The sequence below is a fragment of the Crinia signifera genome, chromosome 8 (assembly GCF_055691185.1).
Source record: "Crinia signifera chromosome 8, ASM5569118v1, whole genome shotgun sequence".
NCBI lineage: Eukaryota > Metazoa > Chordata > Amphibia > Anura > Myobatrachidae > Crinia > Crinia signifera.
This window is the reverse complement of record NC_139224.1, coordinates 131,186,514-131,212,992: the sequence shown is the minus strand read 5'-3', so window position 1 is coordinate 131,212,992 and position 26,479 is coordinate 131,186,514. Positions and strand designations below refer to the sequence as shown.

The 26,479-nt window shown below is 41.6% G+C and overlaps 1 protein-coding gene across 1 annotated transcript; it reads right to left on the bottom strand.

Annotated features, from left to right (window-relative positions):
- Window positions 1-239: 239 nt before the first annotated feature.
- On the bottom strand, window positions 240-26,048 carry LOC146027291 (uncharacterized). The gene is made up of 14 exons (XM_083158225.1): window positions 26,010-26,048; window positions 25,367-25,423; window positions 21,432-21,479; window positions 20,731-20,784; window positions 19,829-19,894; window positions 18,301-18,348; window positions 17,841-17,882; window positions 14,868-14,897; window positions 11,298-11,342; window positions 10,238-10,282; window positions 6,640-6,696; window positions 3,870-3,938; window positions 1,154-1,201; window positions 240-320 (listed from the first exon to the last, which is right to left on the bottom strand). Exons 1-14 carry the CDS (start codon window positions 26,046-26,048, stop codon window positions 240-242), a joined length of 729 nt encoding a protein of 242 aa, XP_083014351.1.
- Between the last annotated feature and the right edge of the window lie 431 nt (window positions 26,049-26,479).

The window sequence follows — 26,479 nt, the reverse complement described above, 5'->3', positions numbered from 1 at the left end:
TACAAAGATTATAATGCATTCCCAAAATGTGTTTGTCTGTTGCCTCTTTTTTATTTGTCGTATTTTACTTTGTATTTATATTTATTTGTAAAAATTATTTTTATTTTAATAAAAAATATTTTTCTATTTTAGGGCAGTGTCTGTTTTTGATTTTATGTGCACTTCTATATGTGGATAAGTACCCACATTCCACTGCGGCTTAAATAGAAAAACCTCTGTTTCGCAAAGTATTATCGAGCCTACACGCTGTGGTCTTTGAGTGCATAGTCACCATCTCCTTTCTCTTGGTTAATATTCTGTATACTTTTCTCTAAAATACTCTTAAAATATTTATATAAAAAGCAAAAACGTGGGTGAGCTGTCTCATGAGTCTACAGTGAAGTGTTTCACTAACCCTTACCACTGTAGCCATTATCGCCGAGGCAAACGAGCATTGCACAGTGATTTGGTTTCGGTTTGAAATGGAATACTTGAGCCAATGATCTCAGTATTGATACTGTTGCTACTGTACAGCTATTGTTTGGGTACTAATGAGTGCAGCCTACATCTGTGCATGTTACTGCATGGTAGGATTTAGGGGTCAGGCTTTCCCTAGGCACAATATTTTTGGTTACCTCCTGGACCCGGAGGGAGGGATGACCCGGAGGCTCAGCTCAGCTGTCCCTACCTCCGGAATGTGGAAATAGAATTCATGTGAATGTCTGATCGGGCAGCGGCAAGTGACAAGCAGCGACGGCACCAACATGAATTATGTTGGTGGCTGTGCCTCTTGTCACTTACTGCTGTCCGCTTGGCCATGCTGTTGCCCTCTTAATCCATCCGATACTGCTGCCAGTGGTCTTTGTGACTCACAGACAGCCCATCTGCCTGTGGACTGTAATATGTGCCACCCCTAGGCTGGTGCCTCACAGGCCTAATGCAAGTCCGGCCCTGAGTTACAGTAAATTGGAATTTTGGGCTTTTGATACTAGGTTTCAAAATAGCCTGTATCAACATTATTAAGGAAAGTGAGGGAAATACTCCACATATTGATTTATAGTCATTTACTTTTACTTCAGTTTATCTTTTAAGCCTTTTTATGATGTAATTTATGTGACAGCTTATAAAAAATGTTAAATATGTAGACATGAAAATCATTTTTTTCTTCACTTACCAGTGTACATACAAGTTTTCCCAAACTAGCAACAACTGACTTGTCCTTCTGTAATTAAAACAATAGCAAGAAGTTATTTAATCACTATTGCAGATAACCTGTGTATAAGAAGAATTTAACCTATGTCTCTGACCAGCATACTTTAAAATGTTATAGAACGATTGCATTGCCAGATAGCATCTCATCCCCAATCCTATCACTCTCTATCAATAGCACCTAATGTTTAAGCTGGGGAATAATGGAGTTAGAATGCAAATGCAGAACATAGAGTACTTCAGTATTTCAATATGGACAGACAATGAATAATCATTACATGACTTCATATGAAAATGACAAGCAGCCCATCACAAATGAATCTTCAAAGGGATTCAGTATGAAATCCCGGCGGTCGGGATCCCGGCGTTCAAAATCCCGACGCCGGAATCCCGACCGCCGAAATCCCGACAAGGGGGGGACGTGGATTGCCCCCCCCTTGCGGGCTCGCTGCGCTCGCCACGCAGCGGGCCCGGTGCCTCGCTACGCTCGGCACGCTAATTTATTCTCTCTCCAGGGGTGTCGTGGACACCCACAGAGGGAGAAAGTGTCAGGATTTTGGCGGTCAGGATTCCGGCGTCGGGATTCTGAACGCCGGGATCCCGACCGCCGGGATTTTAACTGCATCCCCTTCAAAGGGTGCTTTGTGTATTATGAAAAAAGATGTGAAATTGATTATTTATTTTATAAATATAACAGATAAGCAAGATGACATTTTATACACATTAAAAAAAATTATGGCAACATTAATATTCCCAAAGAAAGGTAGAAAAGTTAAAATCTAAGCAGTGGCGTAACTAGAAAATGTCTCCTCCCCCACAAGACAGTCTCTGGTGCCCCCCCTACAGGCAGAGGGGGAGGCAGGTGGTACCTGGGTGAGCGGGCAGTCCACAGTGTCCGGGAAGCACTGAGTGAGTGGACACTACAGACAGCGGCGGCAGAATTTAAAAATTCAAAAGATAGGCTGCTGATTGTCTGAGAGACAGCAGCCATCCTCTCTTTTACATTTTCAAATTCTGTAGTCGCTGTCCGCAGTGTCCACTCACACTGCGGACTGCCCGCTCCTCCGCTGCACCCCCAGCCCCTTCACACTGCCCAGGTGCCACCTCGCCTCCTCCTGTATCTGTCCTCTGGCTCCTGCAGGTTACCGTGCTGGGACCCTGTGCCCCTATGGAGCCTGCTCCCTCCTGCCACCGCTTTGGCTGTGGAGCCCTAGTTATGCCAGTGAGTCTAAGAATCTATTTTTGAATTTACAATATTCAAACCATTTCTCACTCATTTAAATCCCTAGAAACTTATGTCAAGTCTTGTAGCCTTCAGGATAAAATGAAATGGATTTATGAATCATCTGTGTTTCAAGGACATACTAATTTCGCTGTTAAAATTGTTACTTTAGAATTTGGGGGCAAAAACCTTTGACTAAACATAGTAAAACAGGGCTTGTTTCATAAAAAATGTATGACATCATTATTAGCTGAAAAACAAATATCCCAAACTATTTTTTCAGCATTTTTTCCACAGCACACCTAAGAAAAAAGTTATGCTTCTGATTGTCCACATGTGTTATGATTGGCAGCCACTAGCACTGGTTTTGTTGATCATGTTGGCCATAGAACCAAGAAAACTCCCGCAAGAGCCTTGCAGCACACCAGGTTGCCTAGGCACACAATTATTTACTGTGAAGTGTGTCGATAGCCTTGTTTGGATGAAGGAGTGAGTCTCCATAGGGTCTGTTAAATATACTTACCTTCCCCCTAACCCTCTCTCCCTGCAGCCTAACCCTCCACACTAGTGCCTAACCCTAACCCTTGTACCCCACCTCCTAGTGCCCCACCTCCTAATACACCCCCAAATACAAAGTCCTCTTGTCCCCTAGCTCCGCCCCCGGGTGGGGATAGGAGCTTGTAGCGCTATTTTGGTGGGCGGGAAGTGCTGGAAGTGCGGGAAGTCTAGCCGGATGTTAATTGGCTGAGAGAATTCAGCCAATCATTGTGAGGCCAGTCTTTTCAAATTCAACAGCGCTTCCTTCCCACCTGGAAAACAGCGCAGCGCTACAAGCTTTCAGCCACCGTTGCCCGGACCCCGATCCCTGCCACCGCAGCCTCAACAGGTCCCCGGGGCAGTGCCATCTTCCCCATTGGGGTGGGCAGTGGACCCCATAGAATCCTTGGGCCCCTGGGCAACTGCCCATTAAGTCCAATAGGAAAGACAGCACTGACCCTAAGACCCCCCCCCAGTGCCTAAACATTTCCCCACCCGGGGTCATGCTAACACTCCCCACATACAAATATTCGGGATGCCGGCATACAGAGTTCCAATGCCAGCATCCTAATCTATGTTGGCATTCCAGCTACGGTCTTCAGGCAGTCTAAAAGCCAGCATCTGTATTGAGTCTGTAGGTATCCTGTCCGCTGTGATTCTGACCACATTCCATTTGGATGGCACAGCTGCATTCTCTAAACCTTTTTACTTGTATTTACCTGTATTCATTGCTGTATTCTATCTGTATATATTTTCACTAACTGGGTGATTAATCATGTGACACATGGATAAGTACTCTGGGACTTATGGGGAACCAGTAGTCAGTTTAAGTGGGGTTATTTCTAATTTATCTGACCTGTAGATTATAAGAGTGTTAAAAAATAAATAAAGAAGGACCTAAATATCCATAAGAAATAATTACCATAAGGTCTCCAATCAAGCAGTTCACTTGGTTCTGAAGCACGTCCTGAAGTGTTTGAACGACTGAGCTCTGGAAAATATCAGGCAATTATACAGTATGGATACAATGTTCAGGCTTAACATGAAAACAATTTAAATAGTTACAATATATATTTATAAATGATACAAACAACATACTTGTGTGTCACTGACAGTTAACTGAATGCAATCATGTGACTCCTAGTTCTACTATATCTACAGTATACTGTAACTGACTAATGCTGGGTACACACCAGGACGACTAGGGCCCGATCCCCACAATCTAGATCCAATTCCGATCAATTGGATGTAGATTGTGTGCTGATTGGGCCCTTTTCTGACCTGGTGTGGCCCGATACCGATCCGATGCGCGTCCCCGCGGGTCGGTCGGTCGTTATTGAGATCCTACCTGCTGCAGGTAGGATCTCAATGACGACCATACAGCCGGGTGCGGGTCGCCATCGGATCGGACCTGCTCACGGTGCACATCGTGAGCGGGTCGTGCCCCCCCGCGTCATCGTGGGCGGGTCGGACGAGACACTGACGACCCGCTCACGATGTGCATCGTGAGCGGGTCGTCCTGGTGTGTACCCCGCATAAGGGGCCCATTTATCAAAACTGTCAAATAAATAGCAATCAGAAGGTGATAATAAATAATATTCGCATTGCGATTTTCTTTAAAATCGCATGAATTTATCATTTTTAACCGGGCAGGACAGGGCTTGCGAAAAAGCCCTGTCCCTGCAAATCCAGCTCCTTGCTCTCCCCTGCTTTTATCGCAATGCTATGTCCCAGGATCCTACTGCGCATGCCTGACAATTTACTTTCCCCCGTATGTTATCCTGCTTGCTGCGCTGCAAGCTGCGGTGCTAGCCTCAGAACAACTCAGAGCTGTTCTGAGGGGTACAATTCGTAGAAGAGGGGCCAGGTGCTCCCAACATATATTTTATAAACCAGTGCAATTATAATACAGTGATACACATACATCAGGCTAGCTCCGTCTCTCCCTCCGTCCCCTCTTCCTCCCCTGCGCTGCTGCCGTGTATGTTAATGTACAGCAGGACTCGGTGCCCAGGCAGGAGAATGCCCGTTTAGTGTACAATCACAGTGAGCTCTTCTGCCTGTGCTCCCAGTCCTGTTGTACTGTACATTCCAGGCTCAGGCAGCAGCGAGGAGGAGCGAGGGGGACGACAGGGGAGAGAGGGAGATCACCAGCCCTATGCATGTAAGGAGCAGGAGCTGGCAGCTGATTGGTAGTCAGAGGAAGGTGCTGTGCTCCTCTATATATATATATATATATAATTTTTTTGGTACTTGTGTAATAGCACAGCGCCCGTTATGTAGTTAGCGTAGCGTCCCTGTCGGAATCAGCGTAGTGTTCGCGCAGCCAGCATAGTTAGCGTAGTCAGTCAGAAGTAGCGTAGTGTTTCCGCTAGTGTAGTAAGCGTGGTCAGCATCCCTGTCAGAAGTAGCGTAGTGTTCCTGCGGCCAGTGTAGTCAGCGCCCCTGTCAGATATGTGTTCCTGCTGAAACACCCCCACTATCCACGGCAACCTGAAGCATGGTGAGCGGACGCGTAACGCACCCCCCTGGCCAGTTCATACCCCCACTATCCACATCGACAGCTTCACCTTGCGGGGCACGCTGCGCTTGCCACGCTTCTTTCTCGGTGGCTCCCTGCACTCGCCACACTTTAGAAAATCAACTCTATGCCAACGTGGATAGTGGAGGTATGAACACTCTTCCTGTGCTCCAAGTCCCGCTATACATTCCAGTCCCTGACAACAGCAGGGGGGACAAGGAAGTGAAGGAGCTGCAAGAATCTCTCCCACATACAGAGGCAGACTTGCTAGGCAACAATAATAAATGGTCTCTATTCCCCCTGAGTATTAAACATACAAAAAGGGGGCTGCTATAATAGGCTAATAGAACAGCATTATCACATGTGTAGACACACAATCATGGAAAATGCCACTAAGAAGTGGTGTTATTATCACTAGGCATCATTCTGAATTCATTTTACAATTCAAGTTTAGTAAATATGAGTATATCACATTTCCTGGTATCGTTATGTGAAATGTGATCTACTTTCTATGAAAATGCGAAAAATAGGTTTATGAGGAGAAATTTGCGAAAACCTCTACAATTCATGGTTGATACATTTAAGTGAAACTAAAATAATGTGTAAAGAGTGCGAAAACATTACATTTGTCAATATAATGTTAATAAATGGGCCATTACTGTACTGTATGATAATGTACCGGGTACATACATAGTGTATAATGGTAGTATAGTGTATAATGGTAGTATTACTGCCTTACAGCATTGAGGTCATGGATTCGATTCCAACCGTGACCCTGTATATTCTCCCCATACTTGCATGGGTTTCCTCTGGGTACTCCGATTTCCACCCACAATCCAAAAATATACTGGTAGGTTAATTGACTCCCACAAAATGAAGGCTAGTGTAAATATGTGTGCGTGTACATGTGGTAGGAAATATATATAAATATATATAAGCTCCACTGGGACAGGGATGGATTTGAATAGCCAAATATTCTCTGTGTAGGCTCCATAAATAACTAGTAATGATGGGATAAGAACGGAATATATATATATATATATATATATATATATATATATATATATATATATATATAGCGTAAGGGTGCTTTTGAGCTTTTTGAAAATTTTACAGTAGGTCAAATCTGCCTGTGCACATACAACAGTCATCAACATATTTTATGTCTTACGGTTTCTCCAGGTGCTACAGTTTGAAGCGGTGCAAATATAGTGCAAGTAGTAGAACTCTTGAAAAGAAATGAGTAAGATTAAAAAACAAAAACAAATGCTATGAACAGTATAAACGTTTTAGATTACAGTTTAAAAAAATTGATAATGAAAAAAACAATACTGAGGGCAACGGTTGACAACACATCGAACTTTGTGTTCTCTCCATTAAGGTAGAACAAATAAATTGATAAATAAATAAACAATTCACAAATGCATTTCATTATCAGGACCATTTTAGTTAAAACGAAAATATCTATATTTTTTTTACTAATACTGTTTTTTAGGACAATTTTCTCTTGGTTTAGAAATAAACAGAATAATGTTAGTTTCACACACACCATTGTCCTGCACAGCCTCTGAATAAATGCAGCAGCGTGGGCAGAGCCGGATTAACAATGGGCCTGATGGAGCTATAACTCCAGGCCCACTCTCTAAATAGGCCCATTTTATAGTTGAGGGTCAGGGCTTTCCAACGAGACCAGCCTCGTGTCACTAGCCCCCCGGGAACCGGAGATACCGCCAGGCAAACCTGGAATGTTTTCCCCATAGGATAACATGGGACCCGCTAATTCCGACCTCCACCCGGTTCCAACGGCTGCCAGTTCCCCCTACAGCATCACAGAAGCTCGAGGTTGATCTCAGTCGAACCCAAATCGCTGGACCTTCAATCTGAAACCTGGTCCATATGGGTTCATTGGTTCTAGAGATATTGCAGGTAAAACTTTTTTTTTTTTACATTTCTCAAATGTAATTTCATGGCTGTTCATGTTGTTTGAGGACAGATTTCTCTAGAACCAAACGGCCCAGTTTCACGGGACCAAAATCATTCGAAGGCTACATGTAAATGGGTCAGTTGGTTCCGAAGATAGAGCTGGTTGTTTAAAGGGGGTGGTTTTCTCTCCCCCTCACACCAGAAAATGCAAGGACTAGACTGGTGTAAAAGGGGCCAGTCCGAGAATGTCCCTGCATGATCCTGGGACCATATTCCTGGGTAAATCCCTGCATTTTCTAGTGTGAAAGGGGTATTATTTCAAATAGCAGTGCTCTGAATACAGCCGGGCAGCCCCCTGCTCTCTGCCCGGCTGATAATGGCTGTCATTTCTGCCAGGCGGCGACTGTCCCCCAGTTACCGCGAGCATGTATTCCCCCTTGGCAATGAGCATGTAATCCCACATGGCAACGAGCATGGAACCCCTGGCAATGAGCATGGAACCCCTGGCAATGAACATGGAACCTCTGGCAATGAACATGTAGGTAAGCAACACTTATGTAGCATAATTTTTAATAGGCATTATGGTGTTTGGCATAATACGTAATGGAGATTATGGTGTGAGGCTTAACATGTAATGGGCATTATGGTGTACATTTTTAATGTGCGCCTTTGGCGCGCAATGCCCCTATTTATGAAGCATATTGTGCATTATCGCTCAATCTGTTTGGTATAGTGCAGGCATGTCCAAACTATGGCCCTCCAGCTGTGAAACTACAAGTCCCATCATGCATTGCCACAGTTTTGCAATTAGGGAATGCTAAAACTATGTCAAGGCTTGCTGGGACGTGAAGTTTCACAACAGCTGGAGGGCCACTGTTTGGACATGCCTGGTATAGTGTGTATTTTGGCTCAATCCATGTGGCAAAATGTGAATTTTGCCTTAATCTGTGTGGCATAACGTGAATTTTGACTCAATCTGTGTGCCATAGTGTGAATTTTTGCTCAATTGGTGTGAATTTTGTCTCATTCCATGTGGCATAATGTGTAAAAAGCAAGTACAGTATAAGGGGTTACTATTGTGTTGCATGATTTGTATAAGGGGTACATGGTGTGGTAAACTTAGGTTACCACATAAAAGGTGCTGACATATTGTCTACCAAGTTTGGTTTTCAGTATTTTTTTATGACTGGAGTGCCGCCTCACCCCGCAAGTATCTTAGGACATCGGCATCCTGCGGGTGCACCTTTGGAGTGCACCTGCCAATATATCTCCCTGCATTTTTCCTATGCCAGCCCCCTGCCTTTTCCAGGCATATATAATTAGTCAAAAGTATTTACACAAATAGAGACACACCCATGAGCAGACCACCCAACCAGAACACGGGTCACGCCCCCCACATTATTAGGCGCTGGCCGCAATCCCTATTATTGCGCATAATAAGCTCTTGATCATTTTCAGCTCCAGGCCCATTTAGACCTTAATCTGGCTCTGAGCGTGGGTACCCTCACTGGACAAATCACATCAACATACAGATTTTGCGACACTCCATCCAAAGACAGTAGAAACATACTTTAATAGCACAGAGCAACGTCCAGTGTCATTCAGGACATTTTCATCAGGCTCTGTGGTGCTATTAAAGTATCAACAGCCTGTACATTTATATATATATATATATATATATATAGATATATCTATATATATATATATATATATATATATATATATATATATATATATAGATATCTATATATATATAGATATATATATATATCTATATATATATCTATATATATATATATATAGATTCAGAAAGTGAGAGATTTGGTAAGAAATCACCAGTTTTTTAAAGCAGCAATCATTTACACTGCAAAATCAAACTGGTTTTGCAGTATAAATGATTGCCGCTTTCTCCATTCCTATTACATTTCACCCGTAGTTTCACTTTGCTGCCAACAGATGGCAGTGCTTCAGTGACCACACAGACACTAGACCAGTGATTTTCAACCTTTTTACCTTGCGGCACACTAAACAAGATTTGAAAATTGCTAAGGCACACCATAAGATCCCCACAGGGCAAAACATATTGGCCCCTACAGGAAAAAAAAAACACTTATTGGCCCCCATATAAAAAAAAACAATCACACTGGTCCCCACAGGTAACAAAATGAAAATACATTAGCTGGTTTGGGCTGGTTTGACTGACTGGTTTGGGCATCTCTAGATCTGGGGGGCACACTTGAGAACAGCTCAAGGCACACCAGTGTGCCACGGCACAGTGGTTGAAAAACACTGCACTAGACTGTATGTCAGATTCAATGTTAAATAAGAGAGGCACGACACGTTTTGGCTATGGCCTTTGAAGCCAACCTTCTCCATTGCTCTGATAGAGAATATGCTTTTGAGAGAGTCCTTAAGCTAATTTGATCTTTTAAGAGGGATAGTTGTTTTCTAGTAACAAATGTATTTGTTTCACAGTAGTTAAAAGGTTTGTGGCATGGACGCAAGTGGATTGGAACTGTTCTAGTGTGTCTCTAGCATTAAGTGGGTGCATATACTGTTTTAGCCTTTCAAAAGGCAATTTTATATTTAACTTAAACTGTGCATATATGGGCGACAATACGCTCATTTGCTTTCAGTAATGTTAAGTGTATTTTACTACTACAGTTTTGGAACCTACTCTGCATCAGTTCCATAATTTGCAGAATAAAATATAATCCAGTGTTATAGCAATATGTGTAGTTCTTGTCTTTCAAACCATTTGGGAGTAAAATAAATAGTAGTTTCTCTTGTGCATGTAGATCATTACAATATAAAAACAAAAACTGTGGATAAAAATGAAATCTTACCAGGATCTTTTTAACTTTAACCACATCCAGCTGATTTTTATTAAACTGTGTAAAGAAATAAGTACATATTACAGTAGGAATATAAAATTACAATTCTTCACAGAGAAGAAAATAAAAGTAAATATGTTCCTTCCACGGGTCACAGAGTCCTGGGGAGGGAGGCGGTTGAGGGGAGCCGGTGAGAAGAGCCGGGAGATGCTCAGGCTCAGAAAACGGGGTTCTTGTCACCTGGCCACTGCCTTTTTTGTGCAGCCCCTCTTACTGAAGACCAGCCCCCTTATTGGGAGCAGGCGCGGCATGTCCCACTCTGCCAAACATAAAAGATGTGCGGTATGCACACAGGAAAATTATTGATTTTACTATAGCATATTCTACGGTGATGTGAACAAACGAACATTGCGATGGCAGTACGAGACGTCATTATCTCTGATCAGGGACATATTGGGACTATTAAACAGCCCTGGCAATGTACTGTGCATGATCAGTGGGGTATGTCATGGCTCACAGGTGCATGCCACGCAGTATGACTCAATTTCTCTGTATTTGGGGTGGCAAAGCTGAACACCAGGAGGTGAGGCTGCTTGTCCCCTACCTCTAGGTGCTACGGTAGACAACTCAGCAGAGTGATAGGAGGCTAAGCTGCTTGGCCAAGCCCTGGTCTCTTTGCATGGTCAGACCGGCCCATGATGTCATCGGCCCTTCTGGCATTTGCCAAAAGTGCCAGCTCGCTAGTCACATAAATGATCCAGTATCCCACCCATTAGGGTCTTTAACTGTGAATTACACTTAACCCTTTGAGTGCCGACAAAACCTTTTGTTTAAAATAGGTGTGAAAATTGCCAAGCAGCCTTTTTTATTCATCATAATGACCTGTAATGTTGCCTTATATAGGAAATCCACTTTTTTTGCGCTACATTTTTTTACTGGAATTTATATAACAAATGTGAGTGACGCTGGCAAATTTAGTGGATAGTTTGTACATCTCTCACAGAGATTTTGGCATGCAAAGGGTTTATTAACCAGTTTGTAAACATTTTTTTTTTATTCTACAGTTCCTTACATCACATATAAGAGAACCTATGCCTTGTGCTATATTTCCTTGTACCTGAAAAATATAAAAGAAACAGAGAACAAAGTTATAGTTTAATGTGATACCTCGGAGAAGTAATTTAAAGATATATACAGTGGCGTAACTAGCTTTTGGGCGCCCCCCCCCGCCGCACCAACCCCCGCCCGCACCGCCGCACCAACCCTCGCCCGCCCCGCCGCACCAACCCCCACCTCGCCGCCCATGCAATCCCCCCCACCCCCCGCAGTCTTACCTACGCTCAGTACGCGCTGGTCCCGGCTCCCTTCTTCTGCTATGAGGACCACCACAAAATGTCCGCCCCCATGCAGCAGACAGTTTCAGAGAACTGTCTGCTACATTGGGGTGGACATTTTGTTGTGGTCCTCACAGCAGAAGAAGGGAGCCGGGACCAGCGCGTACTGAAGAAGACACTGACAGGTAAAGACTGCGGGGGATGGCGGCGGGGCAGCGGGGTGTAACTATAGCACTGCAGCCCCGGCGCCCGCACATGCACAGCCCCCCCCCCCCCCGCGGTCGCGGGGGCTGCGGTGCTATAGTTACGCCCCTGGATATATAACAAAAGAGCTACATTTTATTCAAGGGTTTCTATACATAGGTGTTACTATGAACTGTATAAGGTGAGTATTTTTTCAACAGAAAAAGGGACAGAGAAGAATGTCTTTTTTGTTGGCGCACAAGAGGATTTTTGAAAAAGATGTATGAATTAAAATCGTTTTTAATCTTTATTAGAATATATTTAAAATAAAACTGTCCAGTCCGTGAAATATTTCATATATATGTATGTAAAAAACCTTTCTTAATTTTATAGGTTTTAAATGATCAATTGCACTTTAATTGTGATCTGTGTCCTTTTATGTGTTATGTTAGGTCCTTATGTGCTAGGGAGTTTTTTTATAAAATTGTTCTGTAAAGACGTCATTATATTGCTTTTTAACTGTATTTATTCAATAATTATCACGTTATATGTTCTTTACAGTTTTTACTCCCTTTGTGATGCTATTCTTGGGTTGTTCTGTTTTTAACTTGTTTTTGCGAGTTCAGTGCTTGTAAGTGAATCGTTTGATCTTTCACTGCCACGTACCACTTATTCCTGGCTTTAATGTGCAGTGAAATCTATCAAGTTTCAAAGACTCTCTTCATACCAGTTTATCATTCATTTAGGAAAATCATTTCACATACAAACGTATCCCTGTACGTCATCTTAGTGTGTCATTAATATTATTTGCTTCTCAGCGTTTTTTGAAGGTGACACCGCGCGTACTTATGGGTCCCAATTGCTGGACAGAGAGTGGTATGGGCTTAATTTGGTATGAGTCTAGAACTTTGAGTGTTCGTATAGATCAGTCTGATTCCCAATGATATCAATTGATGTATGCTGCACGGTGCCCAGTATCTGCTAGTGTGTATGGCTTTATACTCTGTTACTGAGACAATTGTGTAACTTTTACACAATGTTTGCTGGTATATGTCACCTTATACGTAGTTTTTATTCAGATGCATATTTGCTGAGATTAGTAAGTGGATTTTATCAGTGATGCTTTCCACCAGATATCGATAATTCTCTTCTTACTGTATGTGCACCTGTAACCTTTGTTGGTTGAAATTGCCACTTTAGGATTTAGTATACTTTGTTGCTTTATCAGCGTAGATAATTGCGCTGAGATTGTACTTAAGACACACTAAGATGACGTACAGGGATCCGTTTGTATGTGAAATGATTTTCCTAAATGAATGATAAACTGGTATGAAGAGAGTCTTTGAAACTTGATAGATTTCACTGCACATTAAAGCCAGGAATAAGTGGTACGTGGCAGTGAAAGATCAAACGATTCACTTACAAGCACTGAACTCGCAAAAACAAGTTAAAAACAGAACAACCCAAGAATAGCATCACAAAGGGAGTAAAAACTGTAAAGAACATATAACGTGATAATTATTGAATAAATACAGTTAAAAAGCAATATAATGACGTCTTTACAGAACAATTTTATAAAAAAACTCCCTAGCACATAAGGACCTAACATAACACATAAAAGGACACAGATCACAATTAAAGTGCAATTGATCATTTAAAACCTATAAAATTAAGAAAGGTTTTTTACATACATATATATGAAATATTTCACGGACTGGACAGTTTTATTTTAAATATATTCTAATAAAGATTAAAAACGATTTTAATTCATACATCTTTTTCAAAAATCCTCTTGTGCGCCAACAAAAAAGACATTCTTCTCTGTCCCTTTTTCTGTTGTTACATTTATTGTCTTTGGCTGCACCCCCTCTGAGATTTACAATTGATAAATGTCTCGTTTGGGGAAATAATTGGTGCTGTAGCACCTGCTTGTGCGGATATATCCCTCTTCCCCTTACCCCCAAAACTGGAGTATTTTTTCAAGCAAGATTGTGATTAACTGCACAGAATGTAGTCAAAGTCCCAGCCTAGTGTCTCTAGTACACTTTCATACTTCCCAACAGTGTCACATAGCAAGTCTGGACTCCTGCGCGTTCACAAAAAGGAACGTGACACCCAAATATGGGGATGTGTCTTTGCGGGAATGCCTGTGATCATGAGCCACACCTCCGTCACTATGGTGCCATCGTCAGCACACTGTGGGGGTTATTCTAGTTCACTCGCAAATGCGCAATCACTCTGTAATGGACAAAACCATATGCACTGCAGGTGGGGCAGATGTAACATGTGCAGAGAGAGTAGATTTAGGTGTTTTATTGTTTCTGTGCAGGGTAAACACTGGCTGCTTTATTTTTACACTGCAATATAGATATCAGTTTGAAGTACAAACCCCACCAAATCTAACTCTCTCTCTGCACATGTTACATCAGCCCCTTCTGCAGTGCATATGGTTTTGTCTATTAGAGAGTGATTGTGCCTTTGCAAGTGAACCAGAATAACCCCCTGTGTGTGTTTCTATATTCAATATATACATATAGACACTTTCCCTAATGATGAGGCATGTACCGAGTAATGGCGTAAGACCGTAATAATATTTTTATAGAGTGTTGCCCTCTACCTCACTTGTATGTATATATATATATATATATATATATATATATATATATATATATATATATATATATATATATATAGGAATAAAAGAAAGGCTGGCACTCTGGGGACTTGTATAAAAGTGCTATATTTGAAAGGTCGTTTTTTGCTTTCAAAAATAGCACTTTTATACAAGTCCCCAGAGTGCCAGCCTTTCTTTTATTCCTACAACTGACCGTTGGAAGGGCACCAGGGCAGCTGAACCAACAGGAGTGTGCCGGACCTCACCAATCTTTATATATATATATATATATACCGAGTGCCGCCATTGCTTTTGGGATTGTCACTAATTATTGGAAGGCACCGCAGCAAGCAAAATTACTCTTAGAACGGAGTGCCGGTCCTCCTTTTGGATCTCTCTCTCTCTCTCTCTCTCTCTCTCTATATATATACACTGTATATCGCCTTTTCTTAGGCCACGGTCCCTGAAATGTTGGAAGGTATGGAGTTATGAAACATGTAGGAATATTTACCAAACTGTTGGTTGTATCTAAAAGCGCTTCCTAAAATAAAACACAAAAAAGTGATTAAATGCAGAGGTTCATAGAAACTACATTCTAACATAACATATCTAACAGTGTGACCTAAATTCCTCCCATATACAGTACAGTAAGTTCTGTGAGGGGGCAGACACAGTGATGGCATGGCATACTGTAAGTGGCATATCCTATTTTCTGTGCTCTATTATACATCAGCTGACAACATACTGTAGGTTTCAAACAACCCTAGTACACAGAACACTGAAAATTAAGGCATACCAAGGTCCAGAGCTGCAACTAGACATTTTGGTGCCTGTGCCAGAAATAGCATTGATGCCATCCTATATTTTAAATAGGGACAGCATGAGCCAAAGTTGTATCCCCCCACATGGGTGTGATCTCATGGAGAAGAGGCAAAGCCACACTGTAGTAACCTCATAGTGGGCCTTATTCTAGTTCACTCTTAGAGGCAAATTCCTTCTTAGCTGGACAAAACCATGTGCACTGTAAGTAGAGCAGATGTAACATGTGCAGAGACAATTAGATTTGGGTGGGGTTTTACTTCAAAGTGAGATCTATATTGCAGTGTATAAATAAAGCAGCCAGTATTTTCCCTGCACAGAAACAAATTAACTCATCCAAATCTAAATCTCTCTGCATATGTTACATCTACCCCTCTGCAGTGCACATGGTTTTGTCCAGCTAAGAAGGAATTTGCCTCTGAGAGTGAATTAGAATAAGGCCCAGTGTCCCTTATACCTGTTACCCCACACAGCAGTAGTACTACATTTTGCTACACAGTAGTAGTGCACTTACAGATTATGCCACAGAAGTAATAATGCCCCTTGCACATTATGCCACAGAAGTGATGCCCCTTACACATTATGCCACACAGTAGTAAGGTCCCTTACACATTATGCCAGATAGTACAACCCTCCTTACACATTATGCCACAACGTTCAAATCCCCCTTACACAGTATGCCATATTGTCACACTGTACAAAGCCCCCCTTACATATTATGCCACACTGTCACACCCACCTACTCCCACACACAAACACACACACACACACACACACACGTGTGAGACGCTCGCGGGTCCCAGTCTAATGGAGTCCCTCTCCGTCAGCACTCGCCAGCGGGGACGTTCTGGAGAGCACCGGCAATGAAAGAAAAGGGCTCCATCTGTATAATATTATACATACCACAACTATTATACATTACAGTAGGCAATAGACAGCAGCTAGTGGCGGGCCAGTGGTGCATAAACATTGATAAACCTGAGTGGAGGCAGGCAGGATAGCCCCCACCCAGGGAATTGGCACCCTGTATGGGCGAACTGTCTGCACCACCCTAGTTACAGCTCTGCCTAGATACTCGGGATTGCGATTGTTGTTGCCATAAGTCAATCTCCAGCATGGGATAAAGCAGAGGTGGTCACATTTAGACATTTGGATGGTGCCATAGTCACCTAATTAACAGCCGGTTGGGGCAGCATACTCTCCTCATGTGTGTTTCCTGTGGGTATGTCCTTGTGTATGTTTGTTTGTTCCAAGTCACAAAAACTACTTAGCCTGCACATTGTTTCATCTCAATCCGTCAAGTTAAAACTGAGCAATAACAACTTGTGGGTCAAAATTCCTATATTCCATTATAAAAGCTATTTTTGAGAAAAAAGGAGTTTGGATCTGGCTGTTTCTTACTGTAATGCCACCCGCCATCGCATTCTCTGAATGAAGAAGTGTCTCTCGTGTGTGCATGTGTGGTCCATCATTATTACAAAATATTGATGATTTTGCAGTGTCATTTATGTGCAGGTGCCAATACTACAGCAGTAACTCGCTTTGGACCCTTTTATTGTTTAAACAACATGACGCAGCAACCAGAAACTTAACTTGTGTCTAGGTAAGAACACACTTGACTTGCAGTCTCTGCCCACCAGGGTCAGATTAAAGGAGGGGTGAAAGGTGTAGCCGTCCTGGGACTCCCACACATTAGAGTCCCCCATATACACTGCAGACTCCCCCATCCCCCCCACATCCAGTGACAGCGTGTTCCCTCCATGCTGCACTGTGATCCCCAGCCATCTGTCTGTCACAGCGTAGCCTGCAGGGCTGAGTCTAGGACACAGAGGGAGAGGGCTGTGCTGATACTGATCGCTACTTTCCCTATGTGTTCTAGACCAGGCGCTCTGCTCAGCAGGCTGCACTGTGACTGACTAACTGAAGCTCCACCTCCTGGGGAACACACTGCAGTGTGGAGGGGACAAGCTGGCTGTGACGGGACGGGGGGCGGGTGGGGGGAGCTGATAGAGAGCAGCAGCAGTGGGCACTGACAGGCCCTGCATGATGGCTGACACAGGTGGCTTTGAGGAAGGGTGACAGGGTTAACACTTGGAAAAAGGGGGACAGGGCTCAAATTTGGGAAAGGTGACAGTGCTGACACTGGGAAAGGGGGACAGGGCTGACACTGTGGGGAATTGGAACAGGGCCAACACTGAGGGGAATTGGGACAGGGCCAAGATGGGGGGGGGGGGGGGGGGAAGGTGTTGGTGTGTGGCAGGGATTTCACTTGTGGGGGCTCTCACAAAGTCAATGTCCCTGGGCCCCGACCAGCATTGATCCGGCCTTGCCACCCGCCCACCTCCTAGTGAAGTGGGCAGAATGGGGAGAATAATAACATAATTTCCAAACATAGGGGGTGGGGCCTAGTGATGCATTTCTGTGGTACTGTAACTGCATTAGTTTTTGTCCCACACTGTTTAAATACATGTGCATTGTGGAATTTTACTGCACAGAGTCGGTCCCCACGCTTACATCTCCACCTGCCTTCATCTCCCCCCCTCCGGGCTTCTCCCAGAGAGGAAACATCAAATGTAGGTACAAGTTTGAGTAACAAGCGTACTGCTAAGTGTACTGCTATACTGAGGGTTGTCACATTACTATAGCAAAGCTTTGCATACTGTACCTTGATGCCTTCCAAGCATTTGTTTTTTACAAGAGTGTCTACCTGTAAAATATTGTGCATAATTTGTCAACATACATTTGAAAAGGAGACAATATATTAAATGGTAAAAATTGTTAAGTATTTGTAGCAAAGTAAACAGCTATACTGAAACAAAATACATGCAGTATCTTTGAATATTTGCTATTTACTATTGGGTGTGTTTTGCCACATTCATTAAGCATTTACACAAGTATTGGAGCACATGATGCATTTGGGTAATTTTCCATGGTCAGTAACAGCTGGTGCAGCCATAACACACTGGAAAATCACTTTATTCAAACAACTTGTACAGGCATACAGAAAAAAAGAGCTATGTGTATAAGTGTGGTCAGTAGCATCAATATACATAAAGCAGAGAAACAAAAAGTTTGTACACAATATAGAAAACACGGTACTTTAAAAAGCAGAACATCATTCTTACCAGGCTGCAAATAGTGTCCCCAACACCTCGTAAGAGTCCACTTGTTGCCTATAGAAAGATAATTTATTGGGTTTTCTTTGTAGTTAGTAATGAAAGATAGACAACATTATCAATAGCAACTCTAAGCCCTGGTGCTATAAGGGGAAACGGTCATCTGTCAGACCAGACTTAGGTCGACAGTCATTAGGTCGACACCGGAAGGTCGACTGGCCCCAAGGTAAACAGGGTTAAAGGTCGAAATGGGTCAAGGTCGACATGACTTAAGGTCGACATGGGCCAAGGTCGACGTGGTTTTAGGTCGACAGTCATTAGGTCGACATGAGTTTTTCACTGTTTTTTGAGCCAACATGTGCTTTGCTCGCGAAGGGCTGCGGTTCAACTTCAACTGTGTCCATGTCGACTGTGTCGACATTCGGGTCAAAAACAGTGAAAAACTCATGTCGACCTAATGACTATCGACCTAAACCCATGTCGACCCTGGCCCATGTCGACCTTAAGTCATGTCAACATTGACCCATGTCGACCTTTAACCCTGTCGACTTTGGGGCCAGTCGACCTTCCGGGGTCGACCTAATGACTGTAGACCTAAGTCTGGTCTAACAGATGTACCGTAACCGCTATAAGTGGGTGTTGCCTAAGCCCTATTGTGCAATCAGTGCGCTGACAGTGACCTCCTAGTCACTTGCAGGCCCCCGGATTAGTCTAGGCCTGGGTGATTTAAATCCTCCATCCCTCTCTGTTACTTTGTATAGAACTAAATCATGAGCCCCTTTATTTGGGAAATACTACTGACAGCTACTGTAACAATTGCTTTGTCTAACACTTAAGACCAGGAACGTTTTTAGGCTCATCCAGAACCAGGGCACAATACACAACATTGACAGATGAAAGGGCTTAGAGAAAGCGATGAGATCCAGCGGTCTTATATACTGTATGTGCAGTGCAGAACTGTATGCAGAATATATATCACGTCTTCCTCGGATCCCAGTATCACAAAACTAATTATTGTTACTACGGAGTTAGAAGTGTGAATATTAAAAAAATATATTTTATAAATCAGAGTCCTTAAATACAAGTTAAAACCGTTTACTTATGTGTATACTTATATAGACTCTGTGAATTTTACCCTGGCTCCAGTAGTGTTAAAATCTAATAATTGACAGTATGGTTGCTGGAGCATTTGATAGCACGATATAGTGGCAATATGTTTGTATGTATTTGGAATCTTGATTCGCCAGCATCTACTATATTCTCCACCAAAGACATAATCTCCCTAATGATGTACAGCATATATTGAAATTGTCATGATGGGCAAGGCGAGCAAATATAAGCCAAATATCAGGAGCGGACCCACAATTTGCTAGGCTGAACCAATCACAGAGCAGTTTTCAGAACAATGCTTTTTCTCATGCAGTTAATGGATGCTGTACATACTGTATATTTATTTATTTATTTAAAAATGTAGACTAATTACTGGTCACTTGATTAACTTCAGTCTATAAATTAAAATCATGAAAATAGTACTCACAAGACAACTGTCCAAAAGTGGATTAAGTGATTTTGCAACATTTGAAACAGCTTCTGTAGTTCCATCCTAGAGAAAAACATGCCTAATATTTACTGAGTAGGTGACTTGAATTTAATTTCTCAATGTAATACTGCTTTCACATTGCAGAAATGGGTAATGACACGGTATTCTTAAATGGGACTTTAAAACGGGTCTGAGCCTTGAGAACTTTCACATTGCAGGTGAAAACCGTTTTAAAAATCATTTAATACCATTCAAACATTCAACCCGTTTAACCCCCAAGGGACACGTTTCAAGCCATTGAAATAGAGCTGTTCAAACTGCCAAAAAAACGGCTTTAAAACGTGTAGGACTCTGCTTTTTAACCGTGTTGAAATACCGGTTAACTTTAACCGGTAAATCAACTCTGGCACTTTCACACTGCAGCCTTAAACGTTTTAAAATGGAAAAAAAACGGCAATATACCATTTTAAAAGTGCGATGTGAAAGGGGTATAAATCCTTGATATTTTGTTCAGTGTTCTAGATATGAGGTTGTACGGACAGATAGGGATATTAGGGAGAGCTGCAGCCTATAGAGAGGTAATGAGAGGTAATGTGGAGAGATACACTATTCTGGTTGATTCACAAAACAGCAGTATAATTCTACCATGCTTCCCGGAATGGATACAATTCTAGCATTGATTCAGGTTTTATGGGCAAGTTGGTAACAATTAATCAGATATCTGTCTAAAGTGAAGCCCACATTACTACCCCTTATAATTTACCCATCGTGGCATTTAAGTTGCCTTTAGCAAAACATTAGATACTTTCCCTAAGGACATTAGCAATACTTGTAAAGATATTCTAGCATTAATTCCACCCATGGTCAAAAACAGATGAAAATTATATCTATAAACTTACCAAGGTAATTCCAGTAAGTCCCTCAAGGGTACAATAAACTAGACCCCCGTTTTTCTGTTGAGTATAAGAAATCAAATGACAGTAAACTGTTTATATTGTAGATTAAGTGATCATGTTGTGAGAGGACAGCTGTTGGGTTGAGAGCAACTGGGGGTGCATGCAAAGCGGTGGGAGGGGGGGGAGCAGTTAAACAAGACTATTACAAATTTCAAGACCTAACGTCTATGTAAAATACAATAACATAATGAAAAACTAAATGAAAGAATATCAAAATCTATGACCAATTTGGACAACAGATGTATAGTATAGACAAGTATTTGTCTATACTATACAAGCTGTAAGTATTTAGCAATTGGGATCTTTGGCTAATGGTAATCTCTAGCTAAAAAATTCTTACCAAATCTCTCACTTTCTGAATCTCTCATCCTATTAAATTTCTCTCTCATCCTAATAAATTTGCTACATGTGTTTTTGTGGGTCCAGTAGCTTCTTATTGGGGATTATGCTAACATTGGTTAGTGGGGCTAAGGGGCACCAGCAATGGAGCTAATAGGATAGGCCCTGGTGAAACTATTAGCAGCAGTGAAGCACCACTGCTAATTGATACCCTTCCTAGGAATCTACAGTAGTTATCCCAAATGAATGCTACATATTTAAATAAGTATTTTTTTGTTCAAAATATAGAAATAAACAAAACTTACCAGTAAGTCTTCTACTGCTTCAACTACTACCTGATTGAGTGAAGCATCCTGTAAAGTTAATGGTTAAAGAAAATTAATGGATTGCACATTTTTATTTTGGCAATGACTTAATAAAGGTTATGCAGGCTGTACCAAATGCACATCATTGTCAATTAAATGTGTTTTAAACTAATTATGTAATAAAACATAAATTGTTTATTAAAATATGTGTCCCAACAACAATTACTGAATGTGGATATTTGATGGATCATTAAACAGATAAGCAGAGTAGTAAAGTATGAGATGGACTTAAAACATTCTACACGTGGTAATCTGCTTATAAGATAAGCCTCCTCTATTTAATTTTTGTTTCTGATGAAGGAACCACTAATAGAGTTCTGAAAATGTGAATATCTTTTGTGTATTTCTCATTGCATCTAGAGATTCCTCTGGAGGAGTATTTAACAAATGTGAGCCCCCTTCCAATATACTAGGGATGTAATTTGGAGAGACAGCAGGCTTTGCTCCTGTTGTCCCTGTAAGTTACCTATAGAACTGATAACTATACTTTCTTAATACTCAGATGCAGGGGTTAGTGTATGTGTGGGGAATGGAGTTCCACTACCTGTAATGGTAGGAGGAACTAGTTCCGCTTCCTTTTCTGGAACAGCATATGTGATGTCATGGCACCACTAACGCTGAAGTGAAGAAGAGCCACTAAGAGAAGCAGGCTCTGTGAATGCTGAAGACAAGAGCAACGGAGGAAAATGTCAGTCGCACAAGACCAAATTTTACAGAAGGACCCCCAGATATATTACAATATTAGATGTAACCATTCCTGTAGGGAGGTGTGCTACCCTAGGAAAATAGGCAATATCGAGAGAAAAAGAGAGAAGAAAAGAGTGTCCTTTAATGTGGGTGCACCTAGTGCTAATAAAAAGTAACTTTTAATAAGCAATTGTAAAATAAACTGCGAAATATATTAAAAATATAGCAAAGACAAACAACAATGATAGTAGGAAAATAAGGGTGGCATGTAGATCGCTCTCTCACAAATATTACAGGGTAATCTGAGTCAGTGGGTGTGTTTATACGTTGGTTGGGCAAATGATTATTGTATATCGAACCTTGGATAAGTTAATCACTAGTGGTGGTGCCCTTTATCAGGTACACGCAATTCGCTACAGACAATACTATTAAGTAGCTTACTAATTCCCGTTACCCAAATGTTTATGGGATGTATATAGGGGTCAGTGCTAAGTATCGTCTCAGCGTGGCTGGTATTGAATCCACTGCGGGCCCGCAAATGGACAGTCACCTTAGCCTACACACCGGCTCCCCGTCACTCACCGTCGGTGTTTGTATTACACCAGCAGTATAATGCCAGTTGGAACCTGGATATGGTATAATACATGGCAGAGGTATTGTCAGTGCCTGGATCCTCAGACAACTGTGGTTTTACAGTGCCTGTGGATCGTGTTCTGGCTGCCAAACAATGCTCTTAAGCCGGCTGCTCCTGGCAGAGTTACCGTGGACGGCTGCCCGTCCTTCTCATGTGCTGTCAAATTGGGCTCAGTGGCTAAGCACAGTGGTGGACGGCGGTGCCGGTATAGGTACCTGATACTGACCACTACCCTCAAAAGGGCTGTGGCACAACGTAGGAAACACAATCAAAATACATCCTAATATGAAAAATAATAAGGTTGGAGAGAGCTAAATCTGCTTGCGCACCGCGGTGCGCAATACAAGGGGTCTTGATGAAGTCTACACGATGAAACGCGTTGGGTATAGCCTGCTGACTCCTCCAATAGTTAAGTATTATTTTTAGACACTTTTAAAAAAAAAAAAATTTCTGTATTTTCTATATATTTTTATTTACATATATATCTCCCATTTTTAGCAATATTTTTAGTAGGCAACTTTTAAGTGGCACGCAATTATACATTGTTGTTGTTGTTGTTGTTGTTGTTGTTTCTGTGTAAATTTTAGTCTTGCTGTACATTCTCATTTTAGTGCTATTGTGCACATTTCTAGCTAAAATAAAAGAATTTTATGGATAAAAATCCTATGGTCCAGTACACATATTTTTAGTCACACCTCCATCCATTGTTTTGCATCTTTTTTCTATACACCTCTCACCAAGGTGTTCTTTCTTAGAGGTTAGCTGACACCTTTTGAAGGAAAGGGATACCTGTAGGTTGTCCCATCTCAACCTACCAATCGGGATCTCAATCAGATTGGGACACAGGTGGCGCCCTACATCTTTTTCTTTGGATATATATATATATATATATATATATATATATTGAAATAAAGAAAGGGCACTCAGGGACTCAGTTAGCAGGTGAAGATAGGACCAATTTAATCCATTAAGTGGTCTCCAAAGGTCGTCAATGTTTCGGGGGCCGGCCCCCGTTGTCAGGACAGACAGTGAACACAGCACTGTCTGTCCTGACGACGGGGGTCCGGCCCCCGAAACGTTGACGACCTTTGGAGACAACATAATGGATTAAATTGGTCCTATCGTCACCTGCTAACTGAGTCCCTGAGTGCCCTTTCTTTATTTCAATATATTCTGTGGGCGGTACATTGTTGCCACTCTCGGTTGGCACCAGGGCAAGCTATTGCATTCTGCAGCTCACTGCAGACCTGAGTGACGGCCCTATTCCCTCATATATATATATATATATATATATATATATATATATATATATATGTGGTGGGTCGGTCGGCACTCTGGTTACTTGTTCACTGATGACCGAGGTGCCTTCCAGAAACAATGGATATTCGCTGAATGAAGTAGGCGGCACTCACGGATTTAAAGCCAATAAAACTTGTATTGAGTCAAAACATCAAAAAAACGTGTCACAGGGTGCCCGACGTTTCGAGGCGCTGATAAAGGGGCTCAGCGCCTCGAAACGTCGGACACCCTGTGACACGTTTTTTTGATGTTTTGACTCAATACAAGTTTTATTGGCTTTAAATCCGTGAGTGCCGCCTACTTCATTCAGCGAATATATATATATATATATATAAACAAGAGGGGGGTGGGCCGGCACTCCGCTGAAAACAAAAGGCTGGGTGCCTTCCCTGGAGAGGACAACGCAATCCAATATAGCAGCAGATGGGTGGGTGGCAAAAATCCATTGTTATACTGACTATAATTACCGCATTGCCATGATCAATGATACATCACCCACCTAATGTTTTATATCTACAGTGTGTTTCCTCGTGAGGGTGTGTAAACATATCAAATATTGATTATTATTACCTATATATTAATGGCAGAAGTGTGATTTTTTTTGGGTGATACATTTCTATGATGCCGCTGGCTGAGCAGGACAGAATTTAATTGGCATAAATGGTTGCATCGTTTCAGAGTTGTGGTAAAACGTCTGCCAGCCAATCACAATGCATCACCCTTGAGGTCTTTGAAAATGTGACAGTTGGTCAACTCTGCCTCTGCACTTGCTGGGTGGTCTAGAAACTGTCACAGTTAAGCAGGGAAATTATGGGGTATGAACGCAATATTTTTTTTTTTATAATTAATTACTGGATATTTCGTTTTTTATTATGTAAATGGTATTTATTTGTATATCTGGTGCCATAATATCAGAGCTTAGTAACAACATAGATTTAAATGGTGAGTGCTCTAGTAGTCTTGTATAATAAATATGTAGATATCAACACAATAAATCATCTTCTCCCACATAAAAAAAGATTGATTGGACAGGAGGTATACTAGCCAATGACATGCCATAACTATTTATCACTAGGTACATAAACTTAAAATAACTAGTTGCGAAATATATAATTTATAAAAGATCCAAAATAATATTTTGCACGCTTTTTGTCTCATCACTTAAATACTTTTGTTCTGTTTTCTATACACCTACATCTCTCATTTGCAGTATGCGTATAAGAGTTATACAAAGCAACAAACTGTATATAGTTACCTGTTTAGATTTACAAAATTTAAAGAGAAGGTTTTCCACCAATTGAATCGGGGAGTTCTATTGAACAAAGGAAATGTGTTATGCAAAACAGTCAACTACAGTGAATGGAATCACAAACACACTCAACACACAGATAAGGAAGCCATAGCATTTAAGTTTGTGGACATAACATTGTAATTAAAAAACAATGCCACAAAACAAAAACAATGAAGTATTGTGACTGAAAACAATCAACCAGCCATGAACTTCAACCGATCTGTTGTACTTTGATTAATAAAGATGGTACTACTGTGTATTTCTGTGGTAAATATGGATTGCTCTTTGCACCCTGTTACTACTGTATATTGACCACTATATATCCACTATATATCCATATTCAGATAGGACACAGCAGGCAGTTTTCGGTATTTGAGTATATTTAATGACATACAAGCCACAAATGTTGAGGCTTCATAAAAACAATCAAATAAAGATACTTGTCCATGCAGCGCTCCCTGCCTCAGTGACTCCGGGCACTGGCAGTCCAAGTCCCTGGTGCTGCAATACTTATTCCTACATACTGGCCCCTATCAGGCATCAGCACCCTGAACAGCAACTATAGTAAGGTTTCTATCCCTTCTACTGCAATCAGTCCACTTCCCACCTGTGGCTGTGCAGGTCTGAAAACCTGGGCTGGAGCCATGTGCCTGAAAGCCCACCCGTCTCTCCCCCAGGCACACTTCAGAGATCTATATATCTATCTATAAATTTGTATGTGTCTGTGTGTGTAAATGTCATATGTCCTCCAATTTTGTCAACATTCATTTGATATGAATAAAAACAAATAGTACCTGTATTGCTGTCTTCAAGCATGTATTGGCCATATCCATATTCACATTACCCTCTGCTTTCACTGAGGTTGTTCCCTGAGTTTCTGTCACTGTACCCTCCACCTCTGAAACCTGGCAGTGTCCTGATGTTTTTTTTTAGAATTCAAATTTAGAAAATATTATTCTATCCAATTATTACAGACCAATAGTTACATACAATATGATTTTTTAAGTTTTGTTGCCAGGATTATTGCAATACACCTTCATTCATACAACAGCAAAGGTTGTAAAATGTAAGTGTTAA